A 14,791-nucleotide genomic window follows, 5' to 3' on the forward strand; every position below is an offset into this window, starting at 1 on the left:
GACCATCTCCTTTTCTTGTCATGAGGACACAAATTCTGTACCTGGGCATGCACTTTCAGAAGGTGCTTATGAACTTGTCAGCTACATGAAGAAAAAGGGCTAATCTATGACTATAATTCTTTCAGGCAATAGGCAGGAACTGGGAAAAATTCACAGAGTTTCTACTTCTGAATCTCCACAAAGGAATATCGAAGTCACCATATTAGTATTGTTCTTTGTAGAGACTAACAACTTTGTGTGGCAAATCTGGGGTAATCTCTATCAAGCTCCTGGTAACACAAGAAAGAACCAAGTCATGTTCACCTGCTTTGGGTGGTGTTTGCATAAAGCCTTTTTACAAGAATTAGCCTTTCCACACCATGTGACAGATGTCCGGATGACAATTATCAATCAGGATGTGCCTCGTGCAGAATCACCATTGCATGTGCTTATGCACATTTTCCTAGCATACAGCTTGTTGCAAACTATAATTTGATCTACAACACACAGTACTACAGAGTATGATGTAACTAAAACTTAAAACCTTTCTGGAGATGAGCAAATTTCTCCATTTGAATTTTGCCACTATTGTAATGACAGCAATAAATGCTGCCAGCTTCCAGTATCCAACCAGCAATTGTAAGCTTTGAGGCAATTCCTCCCAGTCCTTGGCATTTCATAGCAAATTATTCAGATGAAGTTCTTATTTCTCGATGACACCCCAATTGCCAGCACCTTTGAGAATCTCACTTGCTAGCAGAGAGAAAAATGTCACAGAATAAACAATTTTAATAATTTTGCATTTGACAGAACGTAGTTTGAGTAAAACCTGTATTTTTAAAATAAATCATTCCCTTTGTGATTTTTATTATACTTATTTATTGAATTATTTCCACTTTTATCATGTATATTTCTTGCTCATCTTCTACACTGCTTATTAAGATGGAGAATATAAATAGACTGATCAATTTTGCTTTTGGAATTCCTTCATCAGTTGCCCATACAGAGATTTTATGTTTAAATTGCAAACAATACCTGGTGAAATTTCAATCCAAGACAATAAATGTTTTAAACTGAAATCTTAAAACCTTTTCTGGAAGCAGTTCTCTTAATATTGGATTTTGCAACTTTTTTGAACATAACCTATTTTATGTCTATGTTATGCAAGCATACTACATTCTGAAAACAGAATTATCTAGAGGGAACAGTATTTCTTCCAAGAATGATTAACGAGCTGAAAAGAAAAACCTGATGATGCTACACTTCTCAAACATCAGGCAAATACATAGAACAGATCAGCATGTTTTGTCCAAAGGCTGGAAAGCGTCTTAGTGTCTCCCAACTGTCCGTAAATATATTATACTTTAGAAAAACACGGTGCTCCAAGCTTGTAGACAGAGTAATATCCCTACTCAGTATATAGACTCCATCATTGTGGAGAGTGCAAGTCAAGTTAAGACCTGATTTTGATGTGTTCTCTTTGAGGTAGAGCCATTCTCTGGTAGCAATGTTGTAAGACTGCACAGTTAACACGTCCTCATTTTGGCTGGATTTTTGGTTTGGTCCAAGTTCATGAATACAACCCCCTACCAGATATATAGTTTCTTCAACAGAGAGCATCTGTTGTTTGCGAACATGGACGTCACAAAGTTCAAAGTTGGTCCAGGAATCAGAAGTGGGACAGTACTGCAAAATGTTCATATTTCTATCTGAAACAGAGGAAAGATATTTACAAATAAATAAATATTATAGAAGGCTCTCACAAGGAGGAGGATTCTTCCTCCCTACAAACTGTATTAGCCATTATTACAGACTGCTAATATATTACGGCGCAAAAGCATAGCAGACCAGGGGAAAATACTGATTATTGAGAACTGAAACTTTTTGCCCTTGACAAAAAAGTTTGAATGTTCTGTTCCTTTGCAAAGGGAAGAATTAAGCTACTTCTGGCACACTACATGATGTGAATTGTCTGGGGATGCAGATTTTAGCAGAATAATCCCTACCTTTTAATTTATGCTTTTAATTTCATCTCCAATTCATGTTAGCATTTTTTATGAAAAGAGAAATGGAGCAATAGTCTACTCTCCAACAGTGATCACAGATGAATCAAATTATCACAAAGACAGTATGCTTCTTTAATGGCTGTCAAGTACTGATTTATCATTCAAGCTTAACTTTGATACTTTGCATTTCAATCCATAAATCAAAGTTTTATAGAATAAATTCATAAAACTAGTTACATTTCAGCAAGTAGCATGGATGAGCTAAGGGCACATGTTCAGTACTTTACAGTGAGAGGAACCACATGTCAAAATAATTTAAGAACCAGGAACTCTGTGCTCCAGGATTAGACAGAGGCAAAGAAAAAAGTCAAAGCCGTACTTATACTTCAGTTACAACCTGGTGGATCCATGTGTTTGCAAAGCTGTTATTCCATAAAACTGTTACAATACCATCCTGATTTATGGTGCAGTGGAGACCCTGGATGGGTCCAAGGCTTCACTAAATTAACACAGAATGTGCAGGACTTGTTAGCTAGTAAATTCAGTTTCAATCTCTGGAGACCTGAGCTTAAATCCAAACTCAAGTGACAAGCGGCAACAGGTTTGCAGGCTCCAGCCTGGTCTTTTAATAAAATCTTCCCCGTATCACAAGTCTATCTTGCATGATGATGTCCAGATGAGCTCCCAAGTGGAACAGCAGACAGTGACATACTGGCAAGTTATGTAAGGGCACCAATATAAATAGCCATAAATATAACTGGATTGTCATGAATGAAGTGCATTAGCAGCATGATTAGGGAGCTGCTGATATAGCATTTGCTTGCACTCTGACCATTTTCAGTAATTGTTTATTGCTTTACTTTGCCTTCCTGAAAACCTAATTCACTTTACACAGGGGAAAGAAGAGGGAAAAATAATCATGGCAATGCTCTATGAAACTGCTGATCAAAATTCTACATATAGATGATCTTTGTCTACAAACAATGTATCATTCTCTGACTCATTGCAGGGGGTGCAATCCCAATTAACTTTCTGTCTACAGCAGTAATGCTCCCAGGTAAAAAGTGCTCACTTGAGAGGACCCATAGGAAACAGAAGCCTATTATGACACAGCCCTCATTTGCTCAGTCCAGAGCCTCAGTCTTTTATATCCACTGAAACAAACAAACAATACAAAACATGAACATTGTAATGCCTGACATGGAGTTTCTATTAGGATTTAGGTTCACAAGCGAGAGCTGAAAACTGGAAGAAGGGTCTTTATTCAAGAAGTGCCATTTTAATTTACAGTACAAAATTCCAGATCCTACCATCTTTTTGGAAAGTGCAGTGTCAGGAGAAAACTCTACAATTATCAAAAAAAAAAAAAAAAAAGCCTACAAAACCTACCAAAACTGACGTGTATGCAGAAATACTAAAAATAAAATTAAAATTTACATCTTAATTGTTGCATGTGTTTTATGTCCTGCATGTAATGAAATTGCACATGAACCTCAGTGCCTCTCAGATAGTTAGGCCTTAACACTCTCTGACATCTGCATAACTTGGAAGCTGAATCACCAGTGTAATTGCAGCAATTATGGTTTCTGATAGCTGTCGTAAGCCATGGTGTCACACAAAAAATGATTCTAGACCCTCGTTCAGGAAAGCATCTTTATTTATAACAAGCACAGGCATTTGTTGTCCTGACTGGTCTTGGATTTAAACATTAAGTCTAAACGTGCTAGTTATCCATGCTCACAACTTTATACTGTTTTACTATCCTATTTGCATTAAAGCAGCTTTTAGGAAAAGACCTTGGAAAATATCTAGGAAAAAGACAGAGGCTTGACAGTCAGTGGCAATCCCATGAGGCATGGAAGAAGGAAGAGGTAATTCACTATCCTCCTTCAGTTGAAACCACATGTACGAAGTATTGAATAAGGAATTTGACACAGGCCAGCAATCCTGACTACAAATGCTGTGATGAAATTTAATGGAATAGGATCTGCATCAGTAACATGCTGATCTTCCTATACATGACACCAGCAGTAGACAGCCTGAAAAAAAAACCACAGCACAAGCACCAGAAAAGGAACTTGCAAAGTGCAGGCAATGTAGGAGAAAAGCTGGTACTCCCATAATCTTGTAGTACTATTAACGAAATCATAGCTTTTACTTCTTATGTCCTCTTTCTCTAGATAAAAATGACACAACCTAACTCCAGTCTCTAACGACAAGTTTTGCCATTTCAGTCCCTTCTCTTTGTTCTCCGCTCTATTGTCTCAACTGATGTTTCCCCTGATCTGACTTATCAGCACAGCAAGTGCTGCATGCCAGACATCTTTCAGTCCTAGTGCCAGACATCAGGGAGCACAATGAACCAAAACAGATCCTTTAGCGGAGTCAGTGGAGGACTGGGACTGCAGAGAACACCAAAGCATGGCCTTCCAGATGGACACAGGCCATGCCAAAATGTTTTGTTTTCCTCAGTGAAGCCACCACATTCTGGGTCAGAATGGATCAGACAAAATGCTTTTGAAGGTTATCATTACCACAAGGACCGTGAGGGGTGGAAGTGTGTCTTTTATAAACCTTTTAACAGAACTAAAATCTGCTCAGGCACTAGAAGGGCCAGCTTGTTCTAATGTCAGTTTAGCTTTGCTTGCGGTACTCTGTAAAAGCTGATCTAATTTTATTCTCCACTTTGAAAAAAAATAGAACTAGTGTGGTCAAATGAAGTGGGTAAGGGCCTAGAGATAGGAATTAAAATTTAGGAAACTCTGTTAAATACTGAACATTTGACATGAAAAAAAAAAAAATCCTTCTAAAACTCTGAGAAAATTGTATTCCTCCCAAAGAACGGCACTATGTGCATAAAGAATCAACAAATGGAAGCTCTTTTTAAGATTCTTGTTTTTCCACTGGATAAAGAAAAAGTAATTGTCAGGAGAGAATGTAATTTCAAATCCTTCCCTCTGTACAGTATTCTCAGAAAACAGGGTAAAGGAAGGAAGTTAAAAATGTTGGTTCATGCTTAAGCGTTTGATTAATTATTCAATTAAGTTATTTCAGCACTGCAAATCTTACCTATAGCTTGAATTTGCCTGCTAAACACTGAAATGCTATACTGAAGGGACCATGACATCTATTAATACATGAGAAATACTATTCAAGGCAAATATTTTCTTTATATTTTTCCTTCTGACAGTTTAAAACAAGTATGTAAAAAGCAAACAAAGTGTACCTGTGGAGACCTCTTTTTCTAGCATGTGATCAAAATCTAGAAAAAAAAAAAAGGGCTAAGCTGGGTGGGGTGCTAGAGTACCCATCAATCTCTTCCCTCAAAGTAAGAGAGACCCAGGTGCATGTAAGCCCTGTAAAAACACACACCATAAAACCTGATTCCTCTATGACAGAATTGATTTGTTTGTTTGTTTCACCTTGTCAATTATTTTCTACCAGTGATTTATTTCAACATGTTTTAATGAGTATTATACAGCTTTCTACACCAGTTCAAAAGATTTCCTGAGAAAGGGAAGAAAATTATCTGGGCCTTAGAAGCAATCAGGCTGAAAAAAAACCCAAAGTAAAAGCAAACTTTCTACCTCGTGTAGTGTATCCTCCGATAACATAGATCTTGCCCTTGCATTCACAAGCTGAGAATTCTGCAAGAGGGTTTGGCATGGATGCGACAAAATTCCACCAGTCGTTTTCTGGGTTATAACACTCCACATTGGAAAGGGATTGGCCACCAATGGCATAGAGTTTTCCATTTACAGCCAAAAGCTTAAAATTGGACCTGAAAGAAAAGATTGCAGCATAGATGTAGAGAAGAATATAAGAAATAAGGTTCCTCCTATCCAGACTCCAACATTACTTACAACTTGCACCATAATTTTCAGCTGAATACATCTGAACTCTTCTGTGCAAAGCCAAAGTTCTGTAATTACACTATAATAACTCAGGACAGTAACCAGTGACATTCTGGATGTTAATAACATTGATGCTGAGACTGACAAATACTTTATTTTGGATTTCAAACTGTCACAGTTTGAGATCTAAATGCTTAGTTAACTAATATGTTCAGTAGATGTCTCATTTTTACTAGGCTTTTAGTATTTTTAGTAGAGAAAAAGGTATTATATATACACACAGTCAAGAACAATATTTTAGTTAAAACTGCAGAAATTTCAAACAAGAGTTGATGAATACCTATGCACTCACCTTGGTCTGTAATATAGAACCACTTTAATAACCTTAATAAACAAAAATTTTGAACACATTGAATGTGTAATCAAACAGAAACACGTTGAATCATTTTCTACAAAAGAAGGCAGAATCTTTTGCACCTTATTCAGCATTAAAGTACTAAATACACCCTCCATCCCACTGGAATAAGATATATCTGTAAATTATGTCCCATTTGTAAGTGAAATACATTGCACTCAACAGGCAGTTCCCTGTTCTTTTATTTCTTTTCTGTTCCATAATGCTATTGTATTTCATGCATGGCAAAAGGCAGCTTTCTAATTACTAAAGAAGTTTTATATCTTACACTTTTAAGATATTACAGGCAGAAAAAAAAGGGTCTATGGATATTACAGAAGCAGGTCTCTATGAAGAAACTAGAGGATTTGAAGACACAGGGCTTACATGCTCAGCTATTCCTTTCAGCTGTGCTCTAATAAAAGATGAGCTATTCCTCTTCTCAGAAACGGTCTCACTGCCTAGAAAGGCTGTTCCTTCCCTACTCCTGAGCCAAAATAACATTTTACCATGAGGTATCCCAATTAACTAGATCTGTGAAAGTCACTGGAGTGCACCAGCTCAGCATAAAGCCAAATGGGGAACTGTGTTATGTCTGCAAAACTGAAGTGGTGCTTCAGACTTGCACTGGCTTGCTGAGCAGTAAAGTTGAGTTTCAGTCTGCATGAATTCAAGATTCAGAACTTACCGCTAAGCACTTTTGCAGTGCTTTGTCTGGACAAAATGAACCCTGCCTAGCAGCAGACTGCCCTGCAATTTCTTTTTATTAAATATATTTGGAAAAAGAATTTGTTTCCAGATGGAATCATTTTGTTCTTGTCATCCTGGTATAACTTTGGAAACTAAAATGCTCCTTTGAAGGAATTAATTGCTTTTTATTCTTTTTTTTCTCTGACATTTAGGTCACTCTGCTCATCTCCTCTCTACAGCAATTATGTTTTCCATCTTAGAGGATCCAGGATAACATCGCAATGAACAGTGGGTATGACACAAGGATAATGACTTGCAAAGCATGCAGATTTTTCAAAGCAATGTACCTGTTGTAAAAGTTATGATGGGGAAAAAAAATCCTAAATTAACAAAGGGACAAAGACACAAAATGTAAAAGTATTCTCCACGAAATCCTTTAAAATCTTAAGTGTGTTCTGTGCCTACAATGAAGATGGTGAAGAATTTCTGGCTTATCAAATGAGTTCACATGCATACAGATACCGTTTCCTAGTCTAAGGTCTTATAGCCACTTTTCAAACATGCTTAAAGTTCTACCGCAGAGGACACGAACTAACTAAACATGTGTGTAGTGTCAGAACATTAGAGAATTCAGATTTCCAACTCACACGGGTTTCTGCAGTTACCCTCTGTAGCCTCTTACTATTTTCTTTGAATAGGGATGATGTATCCAGTTTTTGCTTGATGGCCTTAGCATCACTGGATTGTTTCTTGCAGTATAGAGAAAACTATCTGGTCAAAGATGTACAGCACAACTTTCTACTTCAATTATCCTAGAAGGAGGCCATGTACATTTGTGTCAGTTATTCAACCACTTGCAACACTGGAAGGATGACATTCACTGGAATTATCTCAGATTTATGGAACATGCTAACTATAAGGTTCATTTTACTCAGAAGTAGCTGTAAGTATCCATCAGCACACTTCATGTGAAAGTTTGGACAATGGCTTTATCTATTATGAAAAACTTCCATCATTCACCTTTCCATGCCAATAACAGCAGGTGTTTTTATGGAGAGTGAACATTAGGAAATATTTAGTGCATTTTTACGCTCTTTTAATGTGTTGGAGCAGCTGGAAACAAGGAAACCAAACACTGAGGAGCCAGCCAGCTCTCCACAACCAGTAACTGTTCCATGGACCACAGCTTGGAAACAATGGAGCTAAACAGTCTGTCAGATTCAACTGCGATATAACTCCACTCTCACCAGTGAGTTATCTAAACTCGAGGGATCTAGTGCATACCCTTCTTGTTGAGACATGACATGTCCTCCATTTCCTCTGAGCAGAACCCCAGGAACAGAAGCGAGAGTGAGTGGTGATGTTTTACCATAGTTCAAAAATACCCTTTTCAGTCAGTAAGGACAAGTGCAAAGCACTACATGCACAAAGGAAGAAAAATGTAATGCACAACTGTAGAGGATCTTGGATAAGAGTGCATAGCTTTTTAAATACAAGACAACATTCAACAATTTGCAAAAAAGCCTACATTGCTCTGGACTGCATTAACAGCCATAGATGAATCTGCAGGAAACTACAACGGAAGTGGCTATAAAGAGAAGTGCAAGCATTCTTCTTGTTTACTGACAGATATTATTTATTTAGTATACAACAAAAAAAAAAAGTTAGCATAGATGTTAGAGAGGACTTCCTGATCAGAGGGGTGGCTAAACATGGGCACAAGTTACCTAGGAGGAAGGAGGCTGGAATCTACACTGCTGTAGGGTTTCACGAACAAAGTATATGCGCATTTGCAAGGTAAGCTTGGTCCTGCTGTAGAACAGGAGGCTTGGACTAACTAAACTGTGGTTCCTTCCTGCCAAATGATAAACTTTAACTTTAAAAATTTTCACTGATCAGATTACTTCTTTATTCTAGAGTTAAAACATTTAGAATAATGAATAACGAAAGCACAGTTACGAAGGTTACTCCCCACGCACAGAGAAGAAAATGAGGAAAGAGGTGGTCTTATAAACCACTACCATCCCCCAGGAGCATAGAATCATAGAATAGTTAGGGTTGGAAAGATCATCTAGTTCCAAACCCCTTGCCATGGGCAGGGACACCTCACACTAAGACATGTCACCCAAGGCTCTGTCCAACATGGCCTTGAACACCACCAGGGATGGAGCATTCACAACTTCCTTGGGCAACCCCTTCCAGTGCCTCACCACCCTCACAGTAAAGAATTCCTGTCTTATATCTAACCTGAACTTCCCCTATTTAAGGCTGAACCCTTTACCCTTTGTCCTACCACTAAATTCCCTAATGAAGAGTCCCTCCATATCCTTATAGGAATCCTTATAGGCCCCCTTCAGATACTGGAAGGCTGCTATGAGGTCTTGAAGCAGCCTTCTCCTCTCCAGGCTGAACAGCCCCAACTTTCTCAGCCTGTCTTCATACGGGAGGTGCTCCAGCCCCCTGATCATCCTTGTGGCCCTCCTCTGGCCTTGTTCCAACAGTTCGATGCCCTTTTTATATTGAGAAAATCAGAATTGCACACGATACTCCAAGTAGGTCTCCTCTCCTATATTCCTGTAAGAGTCCTCAGAATGGCAGCAGTTCAGGCACAGATTGCTCACAAAAACCATGTTCCACAGGCATGTGTATAATCCCAGCCAGGGGTTTACAAGGGTCTTATAAGCCTGGAAGATTTACCTGCCATGAGTAGGAAGGTTCTGAAGGAAAATAAAAGTGGAATATACAGCTGTAACCTCCACATGCAGTAGAAATCCTATGAGTATTTATTTTTTAAATAGCAAATTTCAACTGACAGCATCAATTTAAAGAAAAGCATGGAAAGGTGTTCAAGGACATTACTTGAACAGTCCCCAATGTGCTTTGTTACCTTCTTGTCCCCAAAGATCACAAATGGTCTTTGGCAGCTCTTACGGGAAGTTTCTTCCATTAAAAAGTTCAGGCTGTTGTTTTAAGACACTATGCAAAGTACAGCAATACCTCTAGAATGAAAAGATCTACGAACTGTGATCTGTTATGGTCTATCTATGACCAGCACTAGATTTAGCCCCCAGACGATGATGAATTTACAGGCGCAGTCACAAGCTTCTTATATGAGCCTGAGCAAATTATTTTATCTCCCTTGTGCATGCATAAATAGGGAATAGCATTTTCTCAAGCTCATGTGGGCAACACAAGAATAATAAACAGGAGTTACCTATTGTGAACAACTTTGAAACTACTACTACACTAAATAAGGCCTTTATACCTAGAAAGAAAGCTAACAGCTATCACCTACACAAGAATGACTGCTAAGTGCTAGGCATACAGCTGACGGATTTTGTTGTCTACTTAGAAGTTGGGACTATTTAATTTATGCATGCATAGAGAATCCAACATCCTGGGATTCTATACTACAATAATGGAAATAATTAAACGTTAACATTACACAGAATTTACACGGTTTGCTGAGGGCAGAGAGCTATTTATAGTAATAGCAAATCAGCACAATTATTTCCATAACTCCTCAGCCTTTTGTCGAGGCCAACATATGCATCCATTTATATAGGCCAAATACAGATACTCTTGTTATCTGAAGTCAAACCACCTTCAACGGGAACTAGAACCCTTCCTCAAGGTATGTTAAAAAAAACACCCTTGAGTGAATTGTATCAACTGACATAAATTCATTTGGCAGACAGTCACATGACTGTAATTCCTAAGCAGCACACCAGGCGACTGCTCTGCTTATTTTACTACAGCATAACAAACTAAAAATACAATGCCTAGCAAACTGCAGATCTAATTGCAGCACATCTGTGTGTCAGACAGGCATCAGTGCTGTTTGTGCTAAATGCAAAATCCCTGATCCTAAAAAACTCCCTGCTCTCGGCTCCTACACCACAGGCCATCCTTGCGTTCTGGCTGCAAAACATTAAGAGGGTCATCAGAGACCTGAAATGTTATGTCAGATAGAAAAATATAATAACTGTAACTTCACAGTTGAGACTTCATGAAGATGACAAAAGTCAAGAACATGTTTTGTGAAGGGGTCAGCATAATTTCCATGAAAAGAACTTACCCTGATTATCGTTCAGGGAGCAACATACTCATTTGCTGCTACCTTGCAGGCTAGGGACAGATGTAATTGTGGATTCTTCTTGGCCTGCAACAACTACCATGAAATATAAGAATAGAGACTATTCAAAAAATATACATTTGCATACTACTTTTCTGCAGTAAATGGCCAATGTGAAATTCTATGCTAAGAAATACCTTCCTGTCACCTGTGATGGGCTTCAAGATTAAGCTGGCATGGCAGTGCTGCTGAAAACAGTAATGTGAGGAGAAAACAGCCATGTGTTTATATCAGATATAAGGATTATATATCTTAGAAAAAAGGGAAAGTGTGGGGAGGAGAAGGCTGATCTACAGTTTGAACAGTCAGGTTGTAGGTGAAAAAAGGGCCTCGAGAAAGCACTTTTCTTTAGAAAGCCCTCATTCACCACACTGCAGAATCACTGCACATAACATCTCTCTTGCTATATACACATCCCACAAACCAGTGCCAAAACCTCGTAACTTGATCAACGTGGGACTTCTATGTTTAAGTTAATTTCCATAGGAGATGCTGTGTGGGCTGACCCCATAATACTTTTCTACCGAGGCCAATGTGCTCTCAATCATGATCATAGGCAAGATTGCCAAAGGGAGGCCAGCTGAAACATCTCAGTTCCCACAGGCGCCTAGGAGAAGACTGCTTATAGGCTCAGTCTCTAAGAAATGTGCCTGTAAGAAAAGGTGTCTGCAGTGTTTAAAAGCTAAACACTTATTTTACAGATTAAATTTTTCATAACACTATTCCAAGAAGCAAGAAATACTGAGAAACGCAGTTTCTGATCCATTCAAGTGACTGATTATGGAGGTAACCATTTCAGTGACATTCTCACAACAATATAGGAAGTGGAAAAAAACGGGTGAAATAGGAAAGAACTAGTTTTAGGTCAAACCCCTGTTTTGAGGGGGTTTAGCTGGCAAGACCTAAGTAGAGACTGGAATAGAGCCTGCAGTTTTACTGCCCAGATACAATGCATTTATGCCAATGCTTTGGGCCTCTGCATGCTCTTTGAGTTTACTGGATGGAGAATTTCCATTCTACAGTGAATGTTCGCCTCCTTACTTGTTCTTTTGCAGACAAAGATTTAAACACTTTTTCTAAAATGGAAACAATGGGGAAGTTCCAATTATATAACTCAAAACGTTTCGTTTCAGTGAAGTAAAAGGCTTTGTTTTGATAACTCTTCAATATGATTAAGGTAGAACAGCCACAACCTTGGTCAGGGAGATGGGCTCTCTTCTTGGGTCCCCCTCACAGATAGCTCTCTATTATTCTTCCAACTGTAAATTATACAAGTGTTTCTGAACACTAACTTTAACATAAATGTCAAACAAACAATTCAAAAGGATAAAAGAAAAAAGCAAAATGGTCAAAATGGCAAATGATTCTCAAATCCAAATACACTCACAAAGTGAGAAATTTCTCACGATCTTCCTGATATTTTTCTGGTGACTACTTCACTGAAATGGAGGCCTATGAAACATTCAGGTTTTTATGGGACTACAAACCAATGAAAAACTGCTCCAGCTTTTTTTTTTTTTTTTAAGCCATCTCCAGCTCTGATAGATTGTATAACCCCATGAGAAAACTTGTCACATTATTGAAAATCACATATATCACAAAAAAAAGTAGAATTTTATCTCCTTTTTAAAATCTTTGTTATTTCAAAGAGAACTTATACTACCAGCGAGACAGCTGTCTGAAGAGGCTGGCTCTGTGTATACTACAACTTAAAGGAGAACAGGGAGCCCACCACCATTTCAGATCAAGGTGACTGATCACATGATGGAGGGCCATAGCACAATCCTTCTCTGCCTAGCTCATGTTCTCACATGGCTGAGGCCTTTACCACCAGCATTGATGCAACCAAGTCCCATCCCCCTCACCCTTCCCTGGCCACAGCAGGGTATGGGATTGACTGTTCATGGTAAAGACCAGGTTTGCCAGGCCCATACAACAGCATGCTGCCAAGCCGCTCCCAAGCCACTGCCAAGCATTGTGGTCCTTCCCACCACGTGATGCCAGAGATGCAAGTGATTCATTGCACACACAGAGGTCTGAATCACTTCTCATAACGCTGAGTCCAGTCAACACCACGTGACTCAATAGCATCTGTTTTGACAACATACATGGACACGTGTATTTCAGGCAGGAAGGGTTACCTCTTCTGGTTCATGGAAGCCAGCTGAGTCCATTCGTTTAGGCAAGGGTTGTAACAATGGGCAGCCGAAATCTCCTGGCTGGTGATCCTGTAGCCCCCGACAATGAACAGGTAGTTGTCCAGCATCGCCGACCCGTAGCCTCGGACATTCACAAGATCAGGGGGCAGGTTGTTGGCCAGAGGCAGCCACCTCTCTGCTTCCTCATCATACCTCAGCATAGACCAGGGGGCTTCCACCTGAGGGTGACGGCACATAGAAAGGCCCAAGGAGGAGGCACCCATGAAGTCCCCAATGGCCACGAGGGTAGCGGTACCCTTCATCCGCCTCTCCTTCAGGTGCTGCTGGAGAGCATGGGGCAGGAGGAGGTGTGGCTGGGCATCGGGCCTTCGCAGCACCTGATGGTAGTGGGTGGCCATGAAGTCTAAACAGGCATCATGCAAGTCCTGGAGACCGTAGACCTGAGCCAGGCGGTGCAGCTCAAAGCAGTTGCCCAGCCTCACCTGGGAGAGGAGCAGTCGGAGCAAGGGGGTGACCTGCAGGTAGGAAGCTGCCTCCACCAGCTCCTCCAGCAAAGGGGGCTCCTCATCACCCCCCTCCTCCTGCTCCAGCCTGGCCAAGCAGGAGGTGTTGATGAAGTCCAGCACCAGCTCCAACCCCAGGGCGCTCAGCCCCCCGCGCAGCAGCTGCTCCCCATGGCCCTGCCCTGCCTCCCGCATGCCCGAGCGATAGAGGGCTCGGAAATAGTCACTCTGCTCGATCAGCTTCCTCTTGCACACCGGGTAGCACTTATCCCCCAGCCGGATCTGCACCACCTCCTCCCCTTCGTCCCCTTCCACCTCCTCCTCCTCCTCTTCCCCCTGCCGCCGCCGCCCCGCCAGGGACATCGCTCACCCCCTCCCCGGCCTGCGCTTCACCCCGGCCGCCTCCAGCTCCAGCCAGGCCCCTCCTCCGGGCCGCCGGGATGGGAGGAGCCGAGCGTCCCGGGCCGAACTAGGCCGGGTCGGGCCTCGCCGGGGAGGCGGACGAGGGAGGGCCGGAGGAAGGCGTTGCTTAGCCGCTCTGTCCCTGCAAGGGAAGGAAAAAAACACAAACCGCCAGAGAGGAAAGGAGAAAAAAGCCTTAAAAAGGCAATGTTGAGCGCTGCCCCTGCGCTGGGCACGGGGGTTCCACCCGGCCAGGCGGGTGGAGTGCTCGGCCCCGGGGGCAGAACAGCGTGTTCCCCCCGACCTTTGCCCCTACCCCGGCTCTGCCTAAGTGTGCTCTAACCTCTCGCCATAAATGTACTCGGCGACCTTGCAAGGGGGAATATACTTGAGCCGCACACGCAGGACGGAAAAAATGGTCTGTGTACATGTATTTGTGCATCGCCAGGGAGGCGGAGGGAGTGCAGCAGTCAGCCTGGTGCCTTGGCCCAGGCCTGGGGCCGTGCAGGCAATCACTAGCAAAAACAACAAATGTCGCCTGCCTAGTAGGATTAGGCAGTAGGATTTAGGAACCCCAAGTACCATACATAATTCTGCCATGACTTTCCTGATCACTCCTGCATAAGTCCCTTCGTGTCTCAGCTCCTGGTTTGATGTACTACATAACCT

General features: G+C 41.1%; 1 protein-coding gene across 1 annotated transcript; it reads right to left on the minus strand.

The window, feature by feature from the left end:
• Positions 1–834: 834 nt before the first annotated feature.
• Positions 835–14,083, minus strand: KLHL42 (kelch like family member 42). The gene is made up of 3 exons (XM_057426285.1): positions 13,200–14,083; positions 5,573–5,766; positions 835–1,688 (listed from the first exon to the last, which is right to left on the minus strand). Exons 1-3 carry the CDS (start codon positions 14,081–14,083, stop codon positions 1,246–1,248), a joined length of 1,521 nt encoding a protein of 506 aa, XP_057282268.1. The 3' UTR covers positions 835–1,245.
• Between the last annotated feature and the right edge of the window lie 708 nt (positions 14,084–14,791).

This window comes from Pezoporus wallicus, unplaced genomic scaffold (genome assembly GCF_028554395.1).
Source record: "Pezoporus wallicus isolate ANWC-B61680 ecotype Strahan unplaced genomic scaffold, APGP_CSIRO_Pwel_v1 scaffold_3294, whole genome shotgun sequence".
Classification (NCBI taxonomy): Eukaryota; Metazoa; Chordata; class Aves; order Psittaciformes; family Psittacidae; genus Pezoporus; species Pezoporus wallicus.

Excerpts from the sequence above, each read along its gene's own strand:
- KLHL42 (XM_057426285.1), bottom strand. The coding sequence starts at position 14,083 with ATGTCCCTGGCGGGGCGGCGGCGGCAGGGGGAAGAGGAGGAGGAGGAG. Across the intron at positions 5,767-13,199 it reads GCTTCCATGAACCAGAAGAG|GTCCAATTTTAAGCTTTTGG; the intron begins GTAACCCTTCCT and ends CTTTTCTTTCAG. Across the intron at positions 1,689-5,572 it reads CGGAGGATACACTACACGAG|ATAGAAATATGAACATTTTG; the intron begins GTAGAAAGTTTG and ends CCTCTGTTTCAG.